This window comes from Prosopis cineraria, unplaced genomic scaffold, assembly GCF_029017545.1.
Source record: "Prosopis cineraria cultivar Desert tree isolate PC_DT_omini unplaced genomic scaffold, ASM2901754v1 PC14, whole genome shotgun sequence".
Taxonomy (NCBI): Eukaryota; Viridiplantae; Streptophyta; class Magnoliopsida; order Fabales; family Fabaceae; genus Prosopis; species Prosopis cineraria.
In genome coordinates, this window is record NW_026555345.1 from 27,493,722 (window position 1) to 27,513,645 (window position 19,924).

General features: G+C 31.9%; 2 protein-coding genes across 2 annotated transcripts; one reads left to right on the plus strand and one right to left on the minus strand.

The window, feature by feature from the left end:
• Positions 1–1,596: 1,596 nt before the first annotated feature.
• On the minus strand, positions 1,597–6,438 carry LOC129293807 (protein YLS7). The gene is made up of 3 exons (XM_054931917.1): positions 5,185–6,438; positions 3,420–3,694; positions 1,597–2,656 (listed from the first exon to the last, which is right to left on the minus strand). The coding sequence occupies exons 1-3, from the start codon at positions 5,873–5,875 to the stop codon at positions 1,853–1,855; spliced, it is 1,770 nt and encodes a 589-aa protein (XP_054787892.1). The 5' UTR covers positions 5,876–6,438; the 3' UTR covers positions 1,597–1,852.
• An 8,868-nt stretch (positions 6,439–15,306) lies between these two features.
• LOC129292557 (ATP-dependent Clp protease ATP-binding subunit CLPT1, chloroplastic) lies at positions 15,307–19,293 on the plus strand. Its single transcript, XM_054930121.1, has 6 exons — positions 15,307–15,754; positions 15,855–15,890; positions 16,141–16,250; positions 17,360–17,539; positions 18,142–18,269; positions 18,925–19,293. The coding sequence occupies exons 1-6, from the start codon at positions 15,525–15,527 to the stop codon at positions 18,964–18,966; spliced, it is 726 nt and encodes a 241-aa protein (XP_054786096.1). The 5' UTR covers positions 15,307–15,524; the 3' UTR covers positions 18,967–19,293.
• Positions 19,294–19,924: the final 631 nt, after the last annotated feature.

Here is a 19,924-nt window from a genome sequence, read left to right on the forward strand (position 1 = left end):
TGATAGATATTTTTAAAAGTTTATATTTTTATTTTAAAAAAATAAAATTATTAAGTATATTTAATAAAGTTTATTGGTATGTGAGATTTTATTTAAAAATATCTTATAATTTGAGATGGAGGGAGCACAATTTTTCCTGTGACAATTTTTTGTTCATTGAGATGTAAATATTATAAATATACGTGAACACTTAAATTTAAGCAATAATTATTTTTCTTTTAGTAATGTCTAAAATGATGCAAACAATAACAACTTTCCCTATACAAATTTATGATTCATTTAAATCTAAGTCTTATAAATATATGTGACTACTTTAATTTAAATAATGATTGCTTTTTTTATTATGATAATGACTAAAATAAAACAATCAACTACTACTTTAATTTAAACGGAAAGTATTTTAGTTATTTCATAAAAAATTATTAATATTAAAAATGTTTCTAGAGATTTGACAAGAGTATAAATTATACTCACTCCGTTAAAAAATATAAGACATTTTTAATTAAATTTTACCTCTCAATAAAGTGATTACTTTCTTTCAAACTAACCATATATTTTTATATTTATTTTCATTAAACATCCTATAATAAATATAAAGTCATTATCAATAGGGGTATTTTTAAAAAAAAGGCAGTGATTACACTTCGAAAGGTTAAAAATGCTTTATATTTTTTAATATATAACTCCTTAAAAAATATAAGGGGAGAGTAACATTTTGTAGGATGTTGTTATCATTTGTATATTTCAAGAGTTTTCTGCCATTTTCCTTTTAGAAAATGAAGAATGAATGAATAATAATATCTGACATCAATTCTGGGAGTACGTTTGAATTTCAAATACACAAGGCCTTAATAAATCGCCGGTTCTTAATTGGAAAATGGCTGGTAATGAATGATCCAAATCCAACCGTTAACAACGGGCATATGTTTCTAAATTCATTTAACTTGAATTTACACAAAATCTTTAGATCCTTCTGTATTTTTTTCTATATTCATTATCACTAATATATCAATATTAACAAATTATATAAAAGTAAATAAAAGTATGGCATTGAATATATGTAATATACTGGCCAAATAAGAGTATATGTAATTTTATACAAAAGAAGAAGAAGAAGAATATATGTAATTTACTGTCATGGAACCAATTCTCTATACTTACCAAAAAAACATATGTAAAAGAATAAAAGATTTTTTTTTTTAAGAAAAAACCACATTATGCATAAGAATGTGTAAAATTTCCTTTCAGAAACCATGAAAGGAGGCTAATCCCACTTTTTGAAAGATAAATAATACTAATAATTAAAGATTAATCTAATCATTATACATATAAAATATTAAAATTAAAAATATACTTAGAATTATTGTGTTTCTTAATTACCTACAATATTTTAAAATAATCTCATATTTTCCACGCAATATTACAAGGATAAGTGAACTAATCTTGCCTTGCATACTTCAAAGTAAATTAGCCTTGCGTATGATAGACGTGCTGCATGCGCCATGCAGGGGAAAAAAGAGAGGATGGAGGAAGGTGTTGGATTGAAATTTGCATGCATTCATGCATTCATGAATGAAAATCCACAAACGTATTAGTAACAAAATGTCACTACGCCTCACTTATTACAACAGGTAACAATTTAATTCAATGGAGTGAAACCAGATCATACTATATATATATATACATATATTGCTAGATACAAAGGAATTAAGGGATGAACGAATTTAGCCTATGAAAAATTCTAGCTCCCAAGGTGATGGAACTTTTTTAATAATGGATTTCTATCTTTACCTGAAGATTCTAGCTGACAAATATCAAGGAGGGGGGCCTGGAAAAGAAATGAACTTCAGGTTCATGGTGACCTTCCACTATTAAACTCTCTCCTAATGATTTCAAACACTAATTCATTCCAGGTATCCACAGGACCAGGCATGCACCAATGCAAGCAATCCTGTGGTGGGGCCCTTCCATCAGCTCCACGTTTTGTGATCTTATTTAGGTCAGGGCTCCTGTATGGACCTGGATGACCATCATGGCGGTACTGAAATGCATCAGTGATATCCATCAATATCAACTTTGATCTGTTCCTTGCCTTCTTCATTGCAAGGTTAAACCCGTTAACTTGTTTCTCATGCATTGTGTCAGTATAACCATTTCTCACCATTTCACCAGCTGCAAGAGGCTTAAGTTTCCCGGTGCATGATCCTCCTGTATTCCAAGCCCCACCCTCATAATGATCTGGTGAATGGGAGCGCAAAATGGTGAGTCCTGTGTAATTTGGATGATTAAAAAGAGCAGTGAGGATTGTTTCAACAGATATCCCATATGCTTCTATGTTATTGACCTTCATAGGTATGGACTTGTCTGGCCACCACAACTGGCCTCCTACTATCTCACTGTTAAGTATGTATACAGATTGCTTCGCAAACCAGTGGCCAGAAGAAAGGACGACCACATCAAAGGTTGGGATAAAGTTCATGACCTTTTCATCAGGGGCATCAAGATGGAGCTTGTCCACACCAGCTGGAGCAAAATCAAAAGGCTCATTTGTGACTTTCACAAGCCAAGAGGACCATATCCGAACAATCATTACTGATGCGGACCTGAAATAATATCGTTGCATGTTTCTGTTTCCCCTGTTCTTGGGTACCTCTACCTGGAAAGAAAGTTATATTCCAGTCATGCATTTCATTGGTGATAAATGCATGCCCACTGTGCACCCACACTTACATGTATAATGGAGAGACACATACAAACACACACTGGAGGAATATTTGAGAAGCGAAGGGAATCATCAACAACCATTAAATTTACAGTTGATATAAAAATACTTTCTCAGTGTAGAGGGGAAGCCATTTGATAACTACCCTTGAATATGTATTTGGCTAAAAAAAGAAAATGTAATAACCGTCTCACTATGCACATACTTAAAAATAGAGAACACATGAAGTGAAGGGAATCATTAAGCCACAACAGTTATGAAAATGCTAACGGGAAAACCGCCTGATAACTACCTTTGAATATGTATTCGGCTAAATAATAACTGTTTCTCTTAAATTTTGCATCAAAGGTTTATGAATTCATCTTGGCCACTTTCTGGCAAGAAAAGCAATTCAATGGTAGAGAGCTAAGGCCACATAAAACAAGTCATATCTTGCTAAACCCAAAGTTTCCTTTCATTGTTGCGAAAACTTTTCCATATGAAGTTAGTATAAGAAGGTGGAGGGCCACATGATCCCATTTTTTAGGGGGAAAATGAAGAGAAAGCTCATATTAAATATCTCTAATTGCTCTTCAACTCTTTAGCATGCTCATTAACCAATCACTCCAGAAATATAACTATATAGAAATAAGTCATAGCTTCAAGATGCCAGGTCAGTGATAAAGTTCTATACAAAGTGTGGAATAAAGAAAATAACCTGCCAAAGGATACACAACATTGATTCCATCTGATTTCGAGCTACTGAATCTCCAATAAAAGCCAAGGTCTTCCCTCTCATTAGCTCCAAAAATTTATTTGGATCAAATCGTGGGAGCTCACACTGAAAGGGCTTCCATCTCCAATTCTCATAATCCCTGTCAGGTCTTCCATTACCCTGACAGTTCTGCATCTGAGTCAATATAGGGCATGAATTGTTTGTATATAATGGTCCCAATGGATCATGTATCCAATTGCCATGGTATAAATCACAGCCTGCACAATATACAATGCAAAATTTTATCATCTAAAAACTAAGATCAAGAAAAACCCTCATCCTTATATCATGGAAAACAAATGCTTAGAGATGCCACATTTGCCATATCATCGTCTGACGCAACCAAAATTGTTTTTGGACAGAAATATATGTCTTTTGTTATTGAATGCTTCTACCTCAGATGATTATTTTTTGAACCCCTAGAATACCACGCACTAAAGGACTATGGTGCATGCTAACTTAGACCATTGCCCATAGAATACCAAGTATTTGATATCTCATTAGAGAGAAGCTCTAAATGTGTAAGGCATGTCGTATATACGCATTGTATATATATCTCTCTCCAGACATAGGATGCATAAACCTTGAATTAGACATCAAAGCGCTTCTGCATTAAAATGAGCCACCACATCCAAAATAGAGATAAGGTTCTAATACATGTTCCTTAGTTTAGCATTATGTAATTATGAGCTTTAGTGTTATCTATTGTAATGAATAGAAGTTTCTTGGGAGTTAAAAGTATAATACAATGCCAAAGATGTGCCAGGATCTAACTTAACCATTAAGCATCACATGAAAAGAATAGCTATAAGGTTCATTAGACCAAACTATTAGTTTTTCAAACTTAACCATTATGATATACTCTAACTTCTAGATCCACTATAGCAGGGACATTTCACTCTTAATAAGAAGCATTTTTATTATTATATGAAACTTGTCATGCAAGCAACCTGTGCTTCTTTCATATTCAGTCATTTGACCCTCCCATCCTTCTACAACTTTGTATTTTGATCAGACCAAACCCCCCTTTCCTCTCTAAGTTTATTGTTAAAATTTAATAGAAAGGTAATGAAAAGGTATTAAATAAACAATATTACAATTGCAAGTTATATGCCTCAAACAAGTTACTAGTGATATTCAAGCTCCAATGAATTTCCAAAACAGAGAAAAGTAAAGGGGTAAAAAAAACATAACTTAATTTTATAATTGATTATAGGAAAAATTAATTTTTTAGTCCTCCAACTTTTAAGTCATTTGTGACTCAATCCCTCAACTATGACTCGTTGCGACTCAGTCTCTCAACTATAACTCGCCTATGACTCAGTCCCTCAACTTTTGAATCACTTACAAATTAATCTCTTAACCTTTGTCAATTTTTTTTTCATATTAACTTATATCTCACATTAATGAATAAGAAGAGGGTATTTTAAAATAATATATGAGCATTTTTTATCCCTCTTATTTGATAAAAAAAATTTAAAAAAAATTAAAAAATAAGGACCGAATTATAGGTAAATCAAAAGTTGAGGGATTGAGTTACAACGAGTTACAGTTGAGGAATTGAGTCATAACGAGTCATAGTTGAGAAACTGAGTTACAAGTGAGTTAAAAGTTGAAGGGCTAAAAGATTAATCTTCCCTTAATTATATATGGCAAAATCACTAATGAAATGACAAATTGTTCAGGGCAAAAGGATAAGAAATACAACCTGAATCAACTATACCAACATGGGATGCATTATTTGAAGCCCCAGATGATGCTTGAACGGGCTTTGATATGGAAACAGGAGGTAAAGAGTTCCCATTTGATGATGTACTTATGGCACTTGACACATCTATCAAATGCACAGAAGCAGGTTCATTGATTCTAATATTACTTGTCATATTAGAAGAATTGGTACCACTATCTGCAGTAGAAGATGCTGCATTTGAATGAATGGGTAAGCTAATATTAACCACTTCTTCCCGGAAGCCCAGTGGTACCACATGTTCTTGTGGGTTAGAAGCTGAAGCAACAGAAGTTTCTAATCCATTCATCTCCTTGGTTTTTGGAAATTTTGGTGAAGTAGAATCATGGAAGGATACTGATGAATTTGATATGGTATCATTGTGTTCTCTGTTTGTATTAGTTGACAGATAACTAGAGGAAACTGTTGGAGATTGTAGATCAGAAGATACATCATTATGGACTAGATCCAAACTTTCATTCAAGTTAACATTTGTATTGATTGGAGAGACTGGCAAATCAAACTTTTCAACATTGTCTACACCATAGAAATATCCATGAATTGAGGCACCAACGGGGTAAGATACAAGAACCCAGGAAGCACAAATTAAAAATACAGCTAAGCCTCCCATTGAGACCACAATCCAAGAAAGAGACCTGGGATGGGAAGACATTCTAAATTTAAACTGCTTCTTAAAGCATAAAAGCTATCATAACCGCAAAAGATTGTCAAAAACAGAGGTTTCGATAGCGAAAATTGCCCAGAAAAGCCCTGTTATCGCACAAATAATCAAGGAAATTATAAAATTAGTTTAAACTATGGGTAAATATGGCATGAAATAGTCGGTCTCATATCAGCTACTGCATCCCATCATTCGTCGATCATATGTAATCGGCATTAAACTTCAAGACTCGGGACCCCGAGAAGAACGACATATAATTCTCAACGTGATTCGAATATCTAGAGTAGGAAAAAGGACCAAAACTTATTGGGATCACTAGATGAATGAATATGATGCAACCTAGTGTGTCAAGATTACAGCAAATATGGCTTTAAAAACAAGCTTTTAGTCGCTGAAATTTGGGTATGAATCAACGCATTGGAATGCCAATAACAAATAATTCCGGGAACTATATTATAATCGGGTAACAAGTTCACCCTACAATTTAAGTCCAAGTATATGTGTGAAATCAGGGAAGCTTTTCCCCTTGATGATACTTTTCTCTTCGTGCAAGGGACCGATATTCAGTCGTAACTTGTAAATAGGAATAAGCACCCAGAATATTGAGCACCAGAAACTTGTTTTGTTTTCCTCAATTTTATATATCAGTTTATAATTTTGTGGTGTTCTGTTTTCCTTGTTTTTAAATTAAAACAATCTTTGGCTTCTACATATTTTTACAGGTTAAGGGTTAATTTTACCTATAAAATATATATAAAATATCACAAATTTAGGTATGTCATGCCCTTGGCGTTAATTTCTTATTATGTGGATCCTACGTTAAAATTTTTTAATATTTTTATTATAAAATATAATAATGGCCCCCACTATTTTTTATATATTTGTTATAATATAAAACTATTACTCTCTCTCCCCTCTACCTTCTCTCTCTCACCATCCGTCTCCTCTCGTTCCCGCTTTCTCTCTCTATCTCTTGTCTCCCTCTCTCCTCATATGCTTGTCATCTTCCGCATCTCCAACTCATTGTGGACCGACTTTATAAAGGATGACAATGGTGTTGTTCTTCCACCAGTAGTGTGTTGTGGCAACCATGACAGTTTCTCTCCTACTCCTCACTAAACTAGTTCTTATTCCCCAAACTCATGCATGCCCACAAAGTTCATCGAAAAAGTTGAGTTGGCAGATGATGAGGGCATCTCTGGGGGGGGGGAATGCACACAAACAAAAACAAGATACAAGAGGAATCATGGCCTCCCCGACAGTCATCACTTTGTGCACCACAGTCTTTATAAATCTCATTACAAACACCTCCACCTGGTCCCCTATGTTCACAAATATGGGGTTGTCCTTTGACGAAGGAATCTCTACCCACTTCCCATCTCTCAAGAACTCAAGACTTGGCACTCGTTCATCTCGCAATAGCAGGATCATCCCTCATGCACCCTTACATTCTCTCAATCCTCTCATCACTTTTGGTTTTTGACATTGAAGTAGGGGAGGGGAAAGAGATAGGAGAGAAGGAGAGGGATTGTGAGAGAGGGGGGGGGGGAGGAGAGAGAGAAGAGAAGGAAGAGGGGGATGAAACCTCATGCATCCTTATGCTCTCTTGACATACCACAAGAGAAAGAGAAAGAGAAAGTAATATTTTTATATTATAAAAAAATATTTAATAGTAGGTCCTACTATTTTTATATATTTTTATAATAAAAAATTATTAAAAAATTAAATGTGGGACCCAAATAATGAGAAATTAACACTAGGGGCACAACGGTCTTAAATTTTGACATTAAGGTATATAATTGACTCATAGTTGAGTTTAGGATCATTCTGACCTTTCATGTATACTTCAATGACAAAATTGACCTTTAACCCTATTTTTATCCTATCTATCTTGAAGGTTATAAGAAAAATTAATCATCTAGTCCTTATAGTTTTGACTTATTTATAATTTAGTCTTTCAATTGTAATTGGTCATAACTCAATCCCTGAAGTTTTGACTTGATTATAAATCAGTTATTGAACTTTGCCTCTTGTAATTTAGTTCTTAAAATTTTAATCTTTTAAATATTGACTCCTATATTTTAAAAAATAAAATTATAAAAATTAAAAGAGTTTAATAATTTAAAATATTAGTAATAAATTTTAAAATATTTTTAATCTTTATAATTCTATTTTTTAAAATGTAGGGATCATTATTTAAAATTTCAAAATTTTAAAAACTAAATTGGAAGAGGTAAAGTTTAGGTACTAATTTACAACCAAGTCAAAATTTCAGGAACTAAATTATAACGAGTTAAAATTTAAGAATTAAGTTACAACAAAGTCAAAACTACAAGGATTAAATTATTAATTTTTTCAAGGTTATATTATATCAATTTATACTTCATTTTATACATAATTTCTTTAAAAATATATTTAATTAAACATTTTCATCCTTTTTCACAACTAGTTAATTTCATCTTGTAAAATTTAATTATGTCAATTCATTGATACAAATTAGTTGGGAGTTATTGTGTTTTTAGGAACTAAATTGTAAGAGATAAAGTTTAGGGACTAATTTATAATTGAGTCAAATCTTCAGAAACTAAGTTATAACTAGTCAAAATTTAGGGACTAAGTTACAATTAAGTCAAAACTACAATGACAAAATCATCAAGTTTCCCAAGGTTATATTTTATCAATTTATACTTCGTTTTATCCATTATTTCTTTAAAAATATTCTCCCTCCGTTTAAAGATGTAAGGCATTTTTAATCAAATCTTACTTTCAATAAAGTAGTTACTTACTTTCAAGCTAACCCTATCTTTCATATTTATCTTTATTAAACACCCTATAATAAATATAAAGTCATTATTAATAGGAACACTTTTGAAAAAAAGGCAATGATTACATCTCAAAGGGTTAAAAATGCTTTATATTTTTTTATATCTAACTCATCAAAAAATACCTTATATTTTTTAATGGAATGAGTATTTAATTAAACATTTTCATGCTTTTTTACAACTAGTTAATTTCATCTTTTAAAATTTAACTATGTCAATTCATTGACTCAAATTAGTTAGGAGTTATTTTGTTTTCTTCGATATAATTGTGAAATATCTCATATCGAGATCAATTAACACCTTCTTCTAAGGTTCAATTTTATTGACCACCCAAAAAAATATTACACTTTATTGATGTAGTTCTTTTATTCATAAAATTTGAATCCAACTCTACTTGAGTGAAATTGAGTTCTCTTCACTCAATGATTAAATTGTTGGATGTTAAAATGGAAGACACTTATCTAAGCTGATCCAAATAATTAAATATCGGAGGAATATATTTTCTCCTGCTCATGGATCTGCATTTTTTCTTGCTTTCTTTAAAAAAAAATCAAAATCAAAGGGATATAACATTGAAAAGGAATAGATGATATGAATAACAATCCAAAACATCAAAAGCTAACCAATGCTTTTGTAGTGTATATAAATAACATATAAATCATCACCATTATTAATCGTGGATTCAATCTATATATCATTATATTATAATATTTTTTATACGTAGTTGTTATGTCTATATATTCTTAACAATTTCTATATTTAGTTGGTGCACCGTGACTTGAGTCCATGTATCCATACACTCAAGTTTGCTATAAGAGATAATGAGGATTTATTTTGGGGCATAAACATGCTTATGCTCAATTGTCCATTCTATTACACTTATTAATTTTTGGAAAAACTAATCATTCGATCTTTTTAGTTTTGATCTAGTTATAATTCAATCTCTCAACTTTGACTCTTACTATAACATCCCAATTTTTAATCGCCTACTTAATTAAACCTAATTAAGGTAATTAATTAAGTTGAGGTGGTGTGTGACTAGAGAGGTCTAATAAGCATAATTGATTATATTTCAACCCAAATTGTGGGTTTGATAGCAAGGCGGGTCACCCGAGCATCAAAATGAGAAGAAAAATAAAGAGTGATGTTGCTGTGCTATATGTCGTGGTGTGAAGATCATTCGTCGTAGTGCACAGACACTTTAAATGTGAAGGAGGATCTCTTTGTGCCATGCGCCGTGGCGCATTATACGTTCGCTGTGGTGCATGGTCATTTTTTGCAATTTATCAGATGCGAACCTGAGACAAAAAAGAGAGAAGAGAGAGAGAGGAGAACGAAGAGGACGCACCAAGCTCTACTAGAGTTTTCTAGTAGACAACATTGAGAGTATTTTTGAGGCTACAAACACCTAAAGTAAATATTACACTCATTAATCTTTTCATTTCTTCCACATTTATAAGTTTGTAGTTAGGATTTGATGGTGGAAGATGATTTTTGTTCCATATAGATTATGGGTTTGAATTTATTGACTTAAATAGAGTTAATGAGAGTAGATTAAAGTATCTAAACCTGGGTATAATGAATTTTGATATCTTGAGTTGTTGGGCACCATTAATATCCAAAATTTGTATTTAATGTGGATGGTTGGAAGAATATGATATCATTAATGGGATTTTAATGACTCATTAATGCTATTAGGAACTAAAGATGGATAATAAATCTAATGGATATGCTCAAACTCTTGTAAAGTGATTATTTGACGATTTAGAAGTGGAGATTGAGGGTTTAAATACTTGAGTTGGTCATGGTGATGAAATTCAACTTGATTGATTGTAGTTTTTTGCTCTTAGACACCTGTTTGGCTTGGAATTCAAGTTTGAAAGCTAAAACATTAAAGGGTAAATCTTTGACCTCTCAAAAGTTTGAGATAATCGAGAAAATCTTACTTTTAGTAGTTATATGTTAATTGATTATTTAATGTGAATTGTGAATGTTACATGCATGGAATTGATTTTCAACATGAAATCATGTATCATTTTTAAGGTGTGAATAAAAATTTAAATGTGCATAATGCTATTTTGGCTTAAAAATGCAAAATGTGAAATCAAGAGAGTTTTTGAATTATGAACATGCTTATGCTTTTGGAGTATGAATGTGATATTGTGTAAAGGTAATTGTGTGTTAATGAGAAGTGAATTTCAAGATAAGTGAGAATAATATTGAGAAAATAATGAGAAAATGATGAGAATACACACTTGGGTAGCGCACGATTATAAGTCCAACGTAATTGTTATGATAATAAGTAAAAGAAAATGAAAATATGAAAATGAATGAGTATTGATTATGGTATGATCAGTGGCGGGAGTTCATTTGGGGATTAGGAGTAGAGAAAAATTCATATGGTATTTAGGCTGCCCTCCGGTGCACGAAGGTATAGCCTTGTTTCACAGTTTGTCAATGGACTGTCTCATAGTTTATCGAGGAGTTAGAACTTAGCTATCTCTACCAGTTCAATACGAAAAATAGCCTAGGGTATGAGACACCTTAGGTATTCGAGAATGGGGGAAGCTGTGGTTTGAGGGTGAGTCATGTAATCTTTAGCCGGGTCACACCTCACGATTGGTGAGCTTAGATAGTCCAATTACACGGACAAAATTTTATTCAGTATTGTAACCCATGGTTTCAGTCAAAGAAAATAAGAAGGATATAAGGTTGGTTTATTATTGCCTATACATATATATGACGTGTCACACGTGTTGAGTTATAGCAAGTCGCATGAATAAGGGCTCATGTTACATATCTGAAAGTATGATAACAATGTAAGTAGTACATGTGAGATAAAAAAGTTATTAAATGAGAAACGGTAAGTTATGATATGTGTGAGTATGTTTTGCTTACTTGGTTTCTTATGCATGTACTTGGTTTATAATTGATATATAACTGTATAGGGTAGGTTTTTACCTTGATTACTAAGTGGTTAAACTCACCCTTTTTAATTAACACTTTTTAGGTTCTAGTTCTGATGCTGAGAGAGAGAAGACTCAAGAGGCTAGGAATTAGCATATTTCTACTATATGCCTTTGGTTTAGATTTATTTTGTGTAATAGTATATGATTGTCAATTCTAGATTGCATGCCATTATACTTGCACTATTTTGTTATTGAAAATGTTAGATTTGTATTTTAAGCCCTGAATGTTGAGTTATATATGTTTATAGGGCCAAAACACTAGTATAAGTGTAAAAATGATGATTTGAAGATGTTTTGATTGATTAAGATATTATGCAATGCCAATTTACCTTCCACCTTTGTTTTTGGTAAAAAGAAGTGAATTTTTGTTATATTATGGTTTAAGTGTGTGTGACATGTTGTATTAATAGTTTTAAGTCCAATAGACATGTTTCAAGCGTTAGAAAATGTTTTTGACATTTATTGAGGGTTTTGGACACCCCTTTTATGTGAAAATTGTGAAAAATGGTAAAAATATGTTTGGGTGTCCAACTTCATAGTATGATTTGTTTTGAAAGTAAAACCAATGCCATTAACTTATTCATGTAAAGAGTTTTTCATAGACATCTAAATCATGTCATTTGGATGTCGAATAGAGAATCGGGGCGTGTTAGAAGTTCCTTAATTTTGCTGTCAAATGACAACAGAATTTGCTAATTTTTTATGCAACATGCTGCGGTGCATGACATCTGAGCCACGGCGCATGGCACAGGGAGCAACACGCTACGACATAACATGCGCGAGCCGCGATGTACTGCTCTGTCACATATTATAAGAGTCATTTTTCACTTGTTTTCAATTTCTTCTACTCTTCCGAGGTATCTCATGCTTCTATAACTTATTTTTACTCTGATATAGAGAATTTGGATTGATTTAAATTCTTTTTTTTATTTAGAAAACTTGGATCCCTTGAATTTGAACTACAGCTTGGTAATCATCTTTTTGAATTAAATATTTAATTACCATGAACTATATTGGCTAATTGTACTTAGTAGAGTGAGACTTTACACTTACTACTTGATCCCTAGGGTTTTAACTATTTAAATATTAGTTTTTATATTTTAAAAAATAAGATTATAAATATTAAAACTATTTTAAAATTTTAATCTTTATAATCTTTATAAATATTAAAAGGGTTTAGTAATTAAAATATTAGTCATAAATGTTAACATAATTTTAATATGTATAATTTTATTTTTAAAAAATATAAGAATTATTTTTAAATGATTAAAATTATAGAAATTGAGTTGTAATGGTTAAAGATGAGAGACTAAATTATAACTGGGTCAAAATTATAAGGATCGAGTTACAACGAGTCAAATTTAGGGATTGAGTTACAACTAAATTAAGACTTTAAAAACTAAATGATTAATTTTTCTTTAATTGTTTTCACCCTCAGTAAAGCAATACGATTAAGTTAGTATGAAATACAAAATTATCAAGTCAAGCAATCAATAAAGACATTATGGGTATGTTTGGATACCCATAAACAAAAAGTTGATTATGAATAATATTAATTAATATAATTTATTTTGAATATAATTGATTATGTTATGTAATATATTAATTAATTTATATATAATTAATTTATAAAATTAATTAATAAGATTAATTGTAAGTAGATTTGAAAAGCATAATTTAAGACTACAATTGAAAATTGATTAAAATCATAATTTTGTGAAAATATATTTAAACACCCCATTACATGTAAGAATCAATTACAAACTCAAAATTATAGTTTTCTTAAAAATATTCAAACACCTCTATCATATGCCAAAATCAAATATGAACCAAAAATTCTAATTTTTTTAAATATCCAAACATCTTAATACACATCAAAATCAATTATGAACTCAAAATCACAGTTACTTCATAAGCTACTATTACCTATTTTTCAATTATATTCTTATAAAACTTTCTCAAAAATCATATAAATTGTATTTTATAAATCATAATTTTGGGTCATAATTGATTTTAGCATGTAAGGCGTGTTTGGATATTTTTAAGAAAATCATGATTCCAGGCTTATAAGTCATAATTTATTTTAGCAAGTAACAAAAAAGTGTTTGTATATAATTGAGGTGTTTGGATATATTTTTATGAAACCATATTTTAACCTTTAAAATTGATTATTTCATGTATCCAAACATGTACTACCATTTTTGCCCACCAAGCCCATTCATTCTTGATCACAATTTCTCACCAAATTAAGAATTAAGGTAATTTTAAAGTTTAGAAAAGAACATGCATTTGCATGCAAATCAAAGTATTAAAAATTAGACTGATCATTGAATCGGTTGAGATCAAGGGTCAAGGGTTCAACTGGGGTTAAACCGGAATCAAACCAATCATAATAAAATATTATATATTTTTATTATATAATAAATAATAAATATTTTGTTAAAAAAATAATGCAAATCTATAAAATTCACAATATATAAATATTGTTGTCCCTTATCTACTTGTACCTATGTATTTTTAGTTTGGAAAATATAACTATGCTTTTTCATTTTTCAATCACCTCAACTTTTTAAATTTTCCTCACATGTTACACAATTATCGTTTGGTCTTCATCTTCTTCTTTCTTCATTTGCATCTCTCTTCTTCTCTCTTCAAAACCTTAAGGATGAGGACGACAACAAATGAGACCCTCCAAACTTGAAGAATGGATGACGCGACGGAGAGGCTTGAGAAGAAGCTTAGTTGCTCATGTTGAGGGAGAGATATGAGAGGCAAGAGTAGAGAACAAATCAAGAGGGTGGGCGGAAGAAGAAGAACAAACGAAGAAGGCAAGAACAAGACTCAAGAGGTGTAGAGATCATAATTTTAACAACACACAAGAGACCAAGTAATTCATTCAGGGCTTTTGGCCTTTTTTTAATTTTTTTTTGATAATCTAAACCCCAAATTGATATGGTTTTAGCCTTTGGAGGTTAGATTTTTCAAAGAAAAATCAACCCGCCCAACTCGCCTAACTCGGAGGATTGTAGGGTTGCCTGAGTTAACTTGGGTCAACCGAATCCAGATTGGGCAAGGAAATCAGACCGGACAGGCAGTTGAGTCACTGGCTCATTGGTCTGACCGGCCGGTCTGATTTTAAAAATCATGATGCAAATTTAGCTAACGTAAACTATACTCCTCCAGTCTCATTTATAAGATACATTTTAAAAGATTTATTTGATTCTATTTATAAATTATGGTGCTTTGTGTAATATTTGAAAAATATTTCTAAAATTATTGAGAGAGAAAAAGTAACATGAAATTACTTTTTATATTTATTATATAGAGATATATTTAAAATTTTGCATACTTTTATTCATTTTATTTTTTTTTGTATTATTATCAATTTGATTGATAGAATCACTCATAAAAATGATTTATAAAGAAGATTAGAAGAGTAAGAATTAATTTTTTTTGAAAATAATTATATATTGTCAATGTCAATGTTCTCCCGATAAAATGGGTGGGTTTTTTTAATAAAAAATCTAAATCATTTAAATTACATTTATATATTTAAAAATTATTAAATCTAAATAATTAAATTCAAATTAACAACTTAGATTTGCTGTAGCGCTTTTCTGCTCTCCGATGCGGAAAGCCAACTCAACTCCGATAAGTGAAGGGACAATCAAGAGGGCTCAACCACTGTTCGAGCTTGGAACGTCTCTGCCAGAGCTGTCCTTCCCTATCCCTGAACACCGCTGAAAATCCATGACAAACGGCATACGCACTCACCCAAACCCACTAGAGAGGCTCTCTGTCTAACTCGCTCTCTCCCTCTCTACCCCGCTCTCTCTGGGTTTTGCTCTAATGGCCGCCATTCCCACGCTCTCGCCCTCTCTACCCACAATTTCTCTTCAGGCTTCTCCTTCTTCAGCGTCTTCAAAGCCAAACCACGTACAATTACCTTCTGCTCTCGCTCTGAGCTCTCTTTTCGGTACCAGAATCGCGATTCAAACTTCAAGTTCATATCGTTTCCTTCCCCATGGCAAGTCTTGCCGTGCGACATCCGCCACTGTGTCTCTTAGTCTCCCATACACGTAGGTTTCTCCTTACTGATGGTAAATCCTTGCTACGGTGATGGTTTGATCGGACTAGGTTCTGGGTTGGTTAAAGTTTCTGGATTTTTTCTTTTTGCAGGAAACCCCCGGCGGCCACTCCTGAGAATCTCCCAAAGTGAGTGTTTTCTTATGGTATTATTAAACTAGCAGTTTGGCCCTTAAATAATTTGACCCGTATTGCTTTTAGTTCTCGACATTATAAAACTTGTAATCATACCCTTCTGTGATGAGTTTGTCATTTTTGAGGGTCAATTTTGTATTTTTCGAATTCGGGGGAGCAAATTTTCTGAATATCAGCTTGTTAGATGATTTGTTGTTGGTGCTTGTATTTTGATTTGAGGGGTGATTATTTGGGTGGAATTTAGATGGTCAGCAAGGGCGATCAAAGCATTTGTAATGGCGGAATTGGAAGCAAGGAAGCTCAAGTATCCCAACACAGGAACAGAAGCCCTTGTTATGGGTGTTTTAGTAGAAGGTTTGGTACAAAACTTACCCTTTTAGTTACAGTAATAGCTTGGTAATTGCCATTGTACGTGTTCGGTGAATTGAGTCTTCGCTGCTTAGGCTACTTATTTGTCTGACTGCCAGCTATTGAATGACTTATATTTGCTTCATAAGGTTCATGGTATGTTATTTTGAATAGAGAATGACTGAACGAGTTCATTTTCAATGTAAACTGGTATGTTTCTGAATCTATTATATGAGTGTTTTCTCATATAAAGATGAAAATTTTGGTGTTTTCTCACACCAGCTTAGTTCGTCCCAAAAAATTACATGGGGAAATATATACTAAGATTGGCTTGGTCTCGTTGAGTTCTATGATATGAGTGGTCAAACATCGGTACTTCATTTCACCTAATTTATCTACTGAATAGCATATCTTCTATAATATTGAACATTTGTACACATTAAGAATAATAAAAAACAATTGACCACAGCTTGGAAAGTGTTTTCTTTTTTGGAACAGGCGACTAGAACTTGGAAATCAGTACTAGTTTCATCATCTCAGAGATGATTTATTTCTGCTTTATTGATCAAGTGGTTGAATGATTTAATTTTATTTTGTGGTTTTGATATTAACCTTTCACCTGGAGTCCTGGAGAAAGGTGAAAGAAAAGGAAAACAGGACACGCCTATCTTTTAATGGCACAATAACAATAAGATAATTGCCTGGTTATAACTGGTAGATATTTTCATGATGCTTGATGCCATGCATATTTATTCCTGAACTTGATATGTTTTATTCTTCTCAATTCATTAGTTCAGAGTAAGAGGGAAGGAAAAAGAGAATTTAAAATTCAATATCTGTTTGATTCTTTCAAGTTAGTTTGGTGCTAAAAATTTGTGGACGCAATAAACTATGATATTCAAGATGAAGCATTGAATTAAAGCCTATAATTATTGTGAAAAATAAAAATTCTTATTGAATTAATTTATTTTACCGAGATACTGTTATTCATATGTTAAGAAGTTAAACTACCTAATTAAATACCTTATATTACTAGTTGTATATCTTTTTTGTGTACCACCTTACTGTTCCCTTATTTTGTGCTTCTCAAGCAATTTTTAATTTTCTCCTTCTAGGAACAAGTAAAGCTGCAAAGTTCTTACGGGCTAATGGAATCACTCTTCTCAAAGTACGGGAGGAAACTCTAGAGCTTCTTGGGAAATCTGACATGTATTTCTTTAGTCCTGAGCATCCTCCATTGACTGAACCAGCTCAGAAATCCATTGACTGGGCTGTTGAAGAGAAATTAAAGTCTGGTATTCTCAGTTTCCACGATCACATGATTATTAATTCTATGCATTGACTATCAGTCACTTGCCCAAATGTGCAGTTCTTCAGCTAGATTAAATAGTTCAGTTTGGACGGTTTACAATTGTATGCATGCAGGATCTGTTATTTTAAACAGTCCTCTATTTTAGTGTAGAAATCCTATGAAGCTTAAATGTTGAAATGGAGACGTAGCGTGAAATGAAATTGCCTGTGGGTGTCTGTTGGTTCAAGTAGTAAGAAGTTCATCTCATTTGTGTCTCACTCTCACCAGTTAGAAGGAAGCTCAAGTGTTAACTCATGTTTTGCATCATGTTGACAGGATAAACTTTTGCCATCATAGGTTTTTAGCAAATGCATCATGCTATTATAGGTTTTCCGCATTAAGCTTTATGCTATGTCCCTGGTCAGTTGAAATCGTACCTACAATATTGCTGATATAAAGTGAGCCGCCACTCTATCAAAGACAACACTTGCCTATCTGTGTTTTGAGCCTGTTGCAAGTGCATTCTGTGTTTTGAGCCTTGGATTGTACAATTTGGTACTTTCTCGTTTGATGTTTCTAGTTTTGATACATGCTCATAAAACGCAGGTGAAGGTGGGGAAATAACCGTGAGTCATTTGCTTCTAGGAATTTGGTCACAAAAAGAATCAGCTGGTCACCAGATCCTGGCTGCTCTAGGTTTCAATGATGAAAAGGCCAAAGAAGTTGCTACATCAGTAAGTCTCAAGTTTAGTTGCTATCGTTTGACTGATCATGACTATCCAATATTAACATGCCATTTGGCATACTGGAGGAACAAATTTCCTTTTTTGCTTTTTTTTTTGGGTGATGTATATTAAATTAGGTCCTTAAAATCATTACTCAGTAGTTCCTATTATTTTTATTTCTTTTTTAAAATAAATTTACCTCCTTGATTCTACTGAAAGTATATAGATCTCACTTATTTCAAAAACAGTTCAAACCTTCCTTGAATTGTGGTAAATTTACACAAAAATCTTTTCTATTTTCAAAACTGACGACAGACTTTCCTTGAAACACAGTAAATTACATAAATTTCTTCTAATTTGTTGGAATTATATATACTTCTGGTTGAACTTCAAACACATGCAAATTTCCCTTAAAATTATTAAGAAAAAGGCCTGCAATTTCAACAAAATTTATGATAGACCTTTGTGATTTACTTTTAGTTTTTGGGGGATGGCAGTGTGGGTTTTGAAAATATAAGAAGAATTTGGTAGAATTTTAGCAAAATTTCGGTGGTTTGTTGTCTTCTTTTCTTTTTTCTTTCTTTTTGTCTTTTAAAGAGGTGATATCCACATAACTTCAGCGAAGATATTTGTTTAATTGATTCTACCTCTTTTTTCGTTACAGTTGAACGGTGATGTTGATTTGAGCTTCAAGAAGCAAACTTAAGAAGTTTCTTGCAGTAACTTATTGAGGTTGCAAATAAACTACACTCTCTTTATCAGTGCGAGTTTGCCAACGAAGTATCTGAATGAGGTCCTTTTAAACATTTCGATTCCAAATTCTGCTTTACGCCAATTGGAGGCTCTGCAGATTTTCAGTATTCCTACCGGTTTTTGGGGAATTCAAGAACTCAGGCTATTCTAGTTATGAGTAGTCCCTACTTAACTCTCCCCGTTACTGTAACTTTCATCCCTTCTTTTGGTTTTACTGAATTAGTTATATAACTGGTTGAAGCCTTCCTCATATTTAAGCCATCCTTGTTGCTTCTTAAAATTTTCCAATCTTTCTATCTAGATTTACAAGTCATGAATTGTACGCCTCTTTTCAGGTTTCATAAAAATGTATAGAAATATACTCTTGTTCAATAAATCGTTAAATAATTTTAAATGTGTTTAAATAAAAATCTTATGAATTATAAGAATTCAGTTTAATTATAGCTTGGCCAGAAATTCTTAATCATAATTTTTTAAACTACAAAATGTGACTAAAAATTAAAAATTGATCAGCAATATCATCAATAGTATATAATAAAAAGGAAAGTCAGTGTATTAATATACAATATATAGGAAGATTATGTTAGTGGTAATTTTTTTGTGTTGGCTTGACAAGTTTTTTAAAAATAAATAATAATCATCAATATGAGAATCATTCATGTCAATGCTATAAAATCTGTCAAAAAAAAATCAATATCATATAATGGTTAAATCCATAATCATATTGTGGCAGTGATCAATAAAATATTTTACTAGATCAAAATATTGATTTAATAATTTACCCAAAAAAAATTAACTCAAATTTCAATATGAGGGGATTATCATCACAAGACATTGACAAAACAATTAAAAAAAATCATCATCATCAATAACATATTCAATTAAGTCAAACTTTTTGACAAAAAAAATCA

Excerpts from the sequence above, each read along its gene's own strand:
- LOC129293807 (XM_054931917.1), bottom strand. The coding sequence starts at position 5,875 with ATGTCTTCCCATCCCAGGTCTCTTTCTTGGATTGTGGTCTCAATGGGA. Across the intron at positions 3,695-5,184 it reads TGTTGGTATAGTTGATTCAG|GCTGTGATTTATACCATGGC; the intron begins GTTGTATTTCTT and ends TATATTGTGCAG. Across the intron at positions 2,657-3,419 it reads TGTTGTGTATCCTTTGGCAG|GTAGAGGTACCCAAGAACAG; the intron begins GTTATTTTCTTT and ends CTTTCTTTCCAG.
- LOC129292557 (XM_054930121.1), top strand. The coding sequence starts at position 15,525 with ATGGCCGCCATTCCCACGCTCTCGCCCTCTCTACCCACAATTTCTCTT. Across the intron at positions 15,891-16,140 it reads ACTCCTGAGAATCTCCCAAA|ATGGTCAGCAAGGGCGATCA; the intron begins GTGAGTGTTTTC and ends GGTGGAATTTAG. Across the intron at positions 16,251-17,359 it reads TATGGGTGTTTTAGTAGAAG|GAACAAGTAAAGCTGCAAAG; the intron begins GTTTGGTACAAA and ends TTCTCCTTCTAG.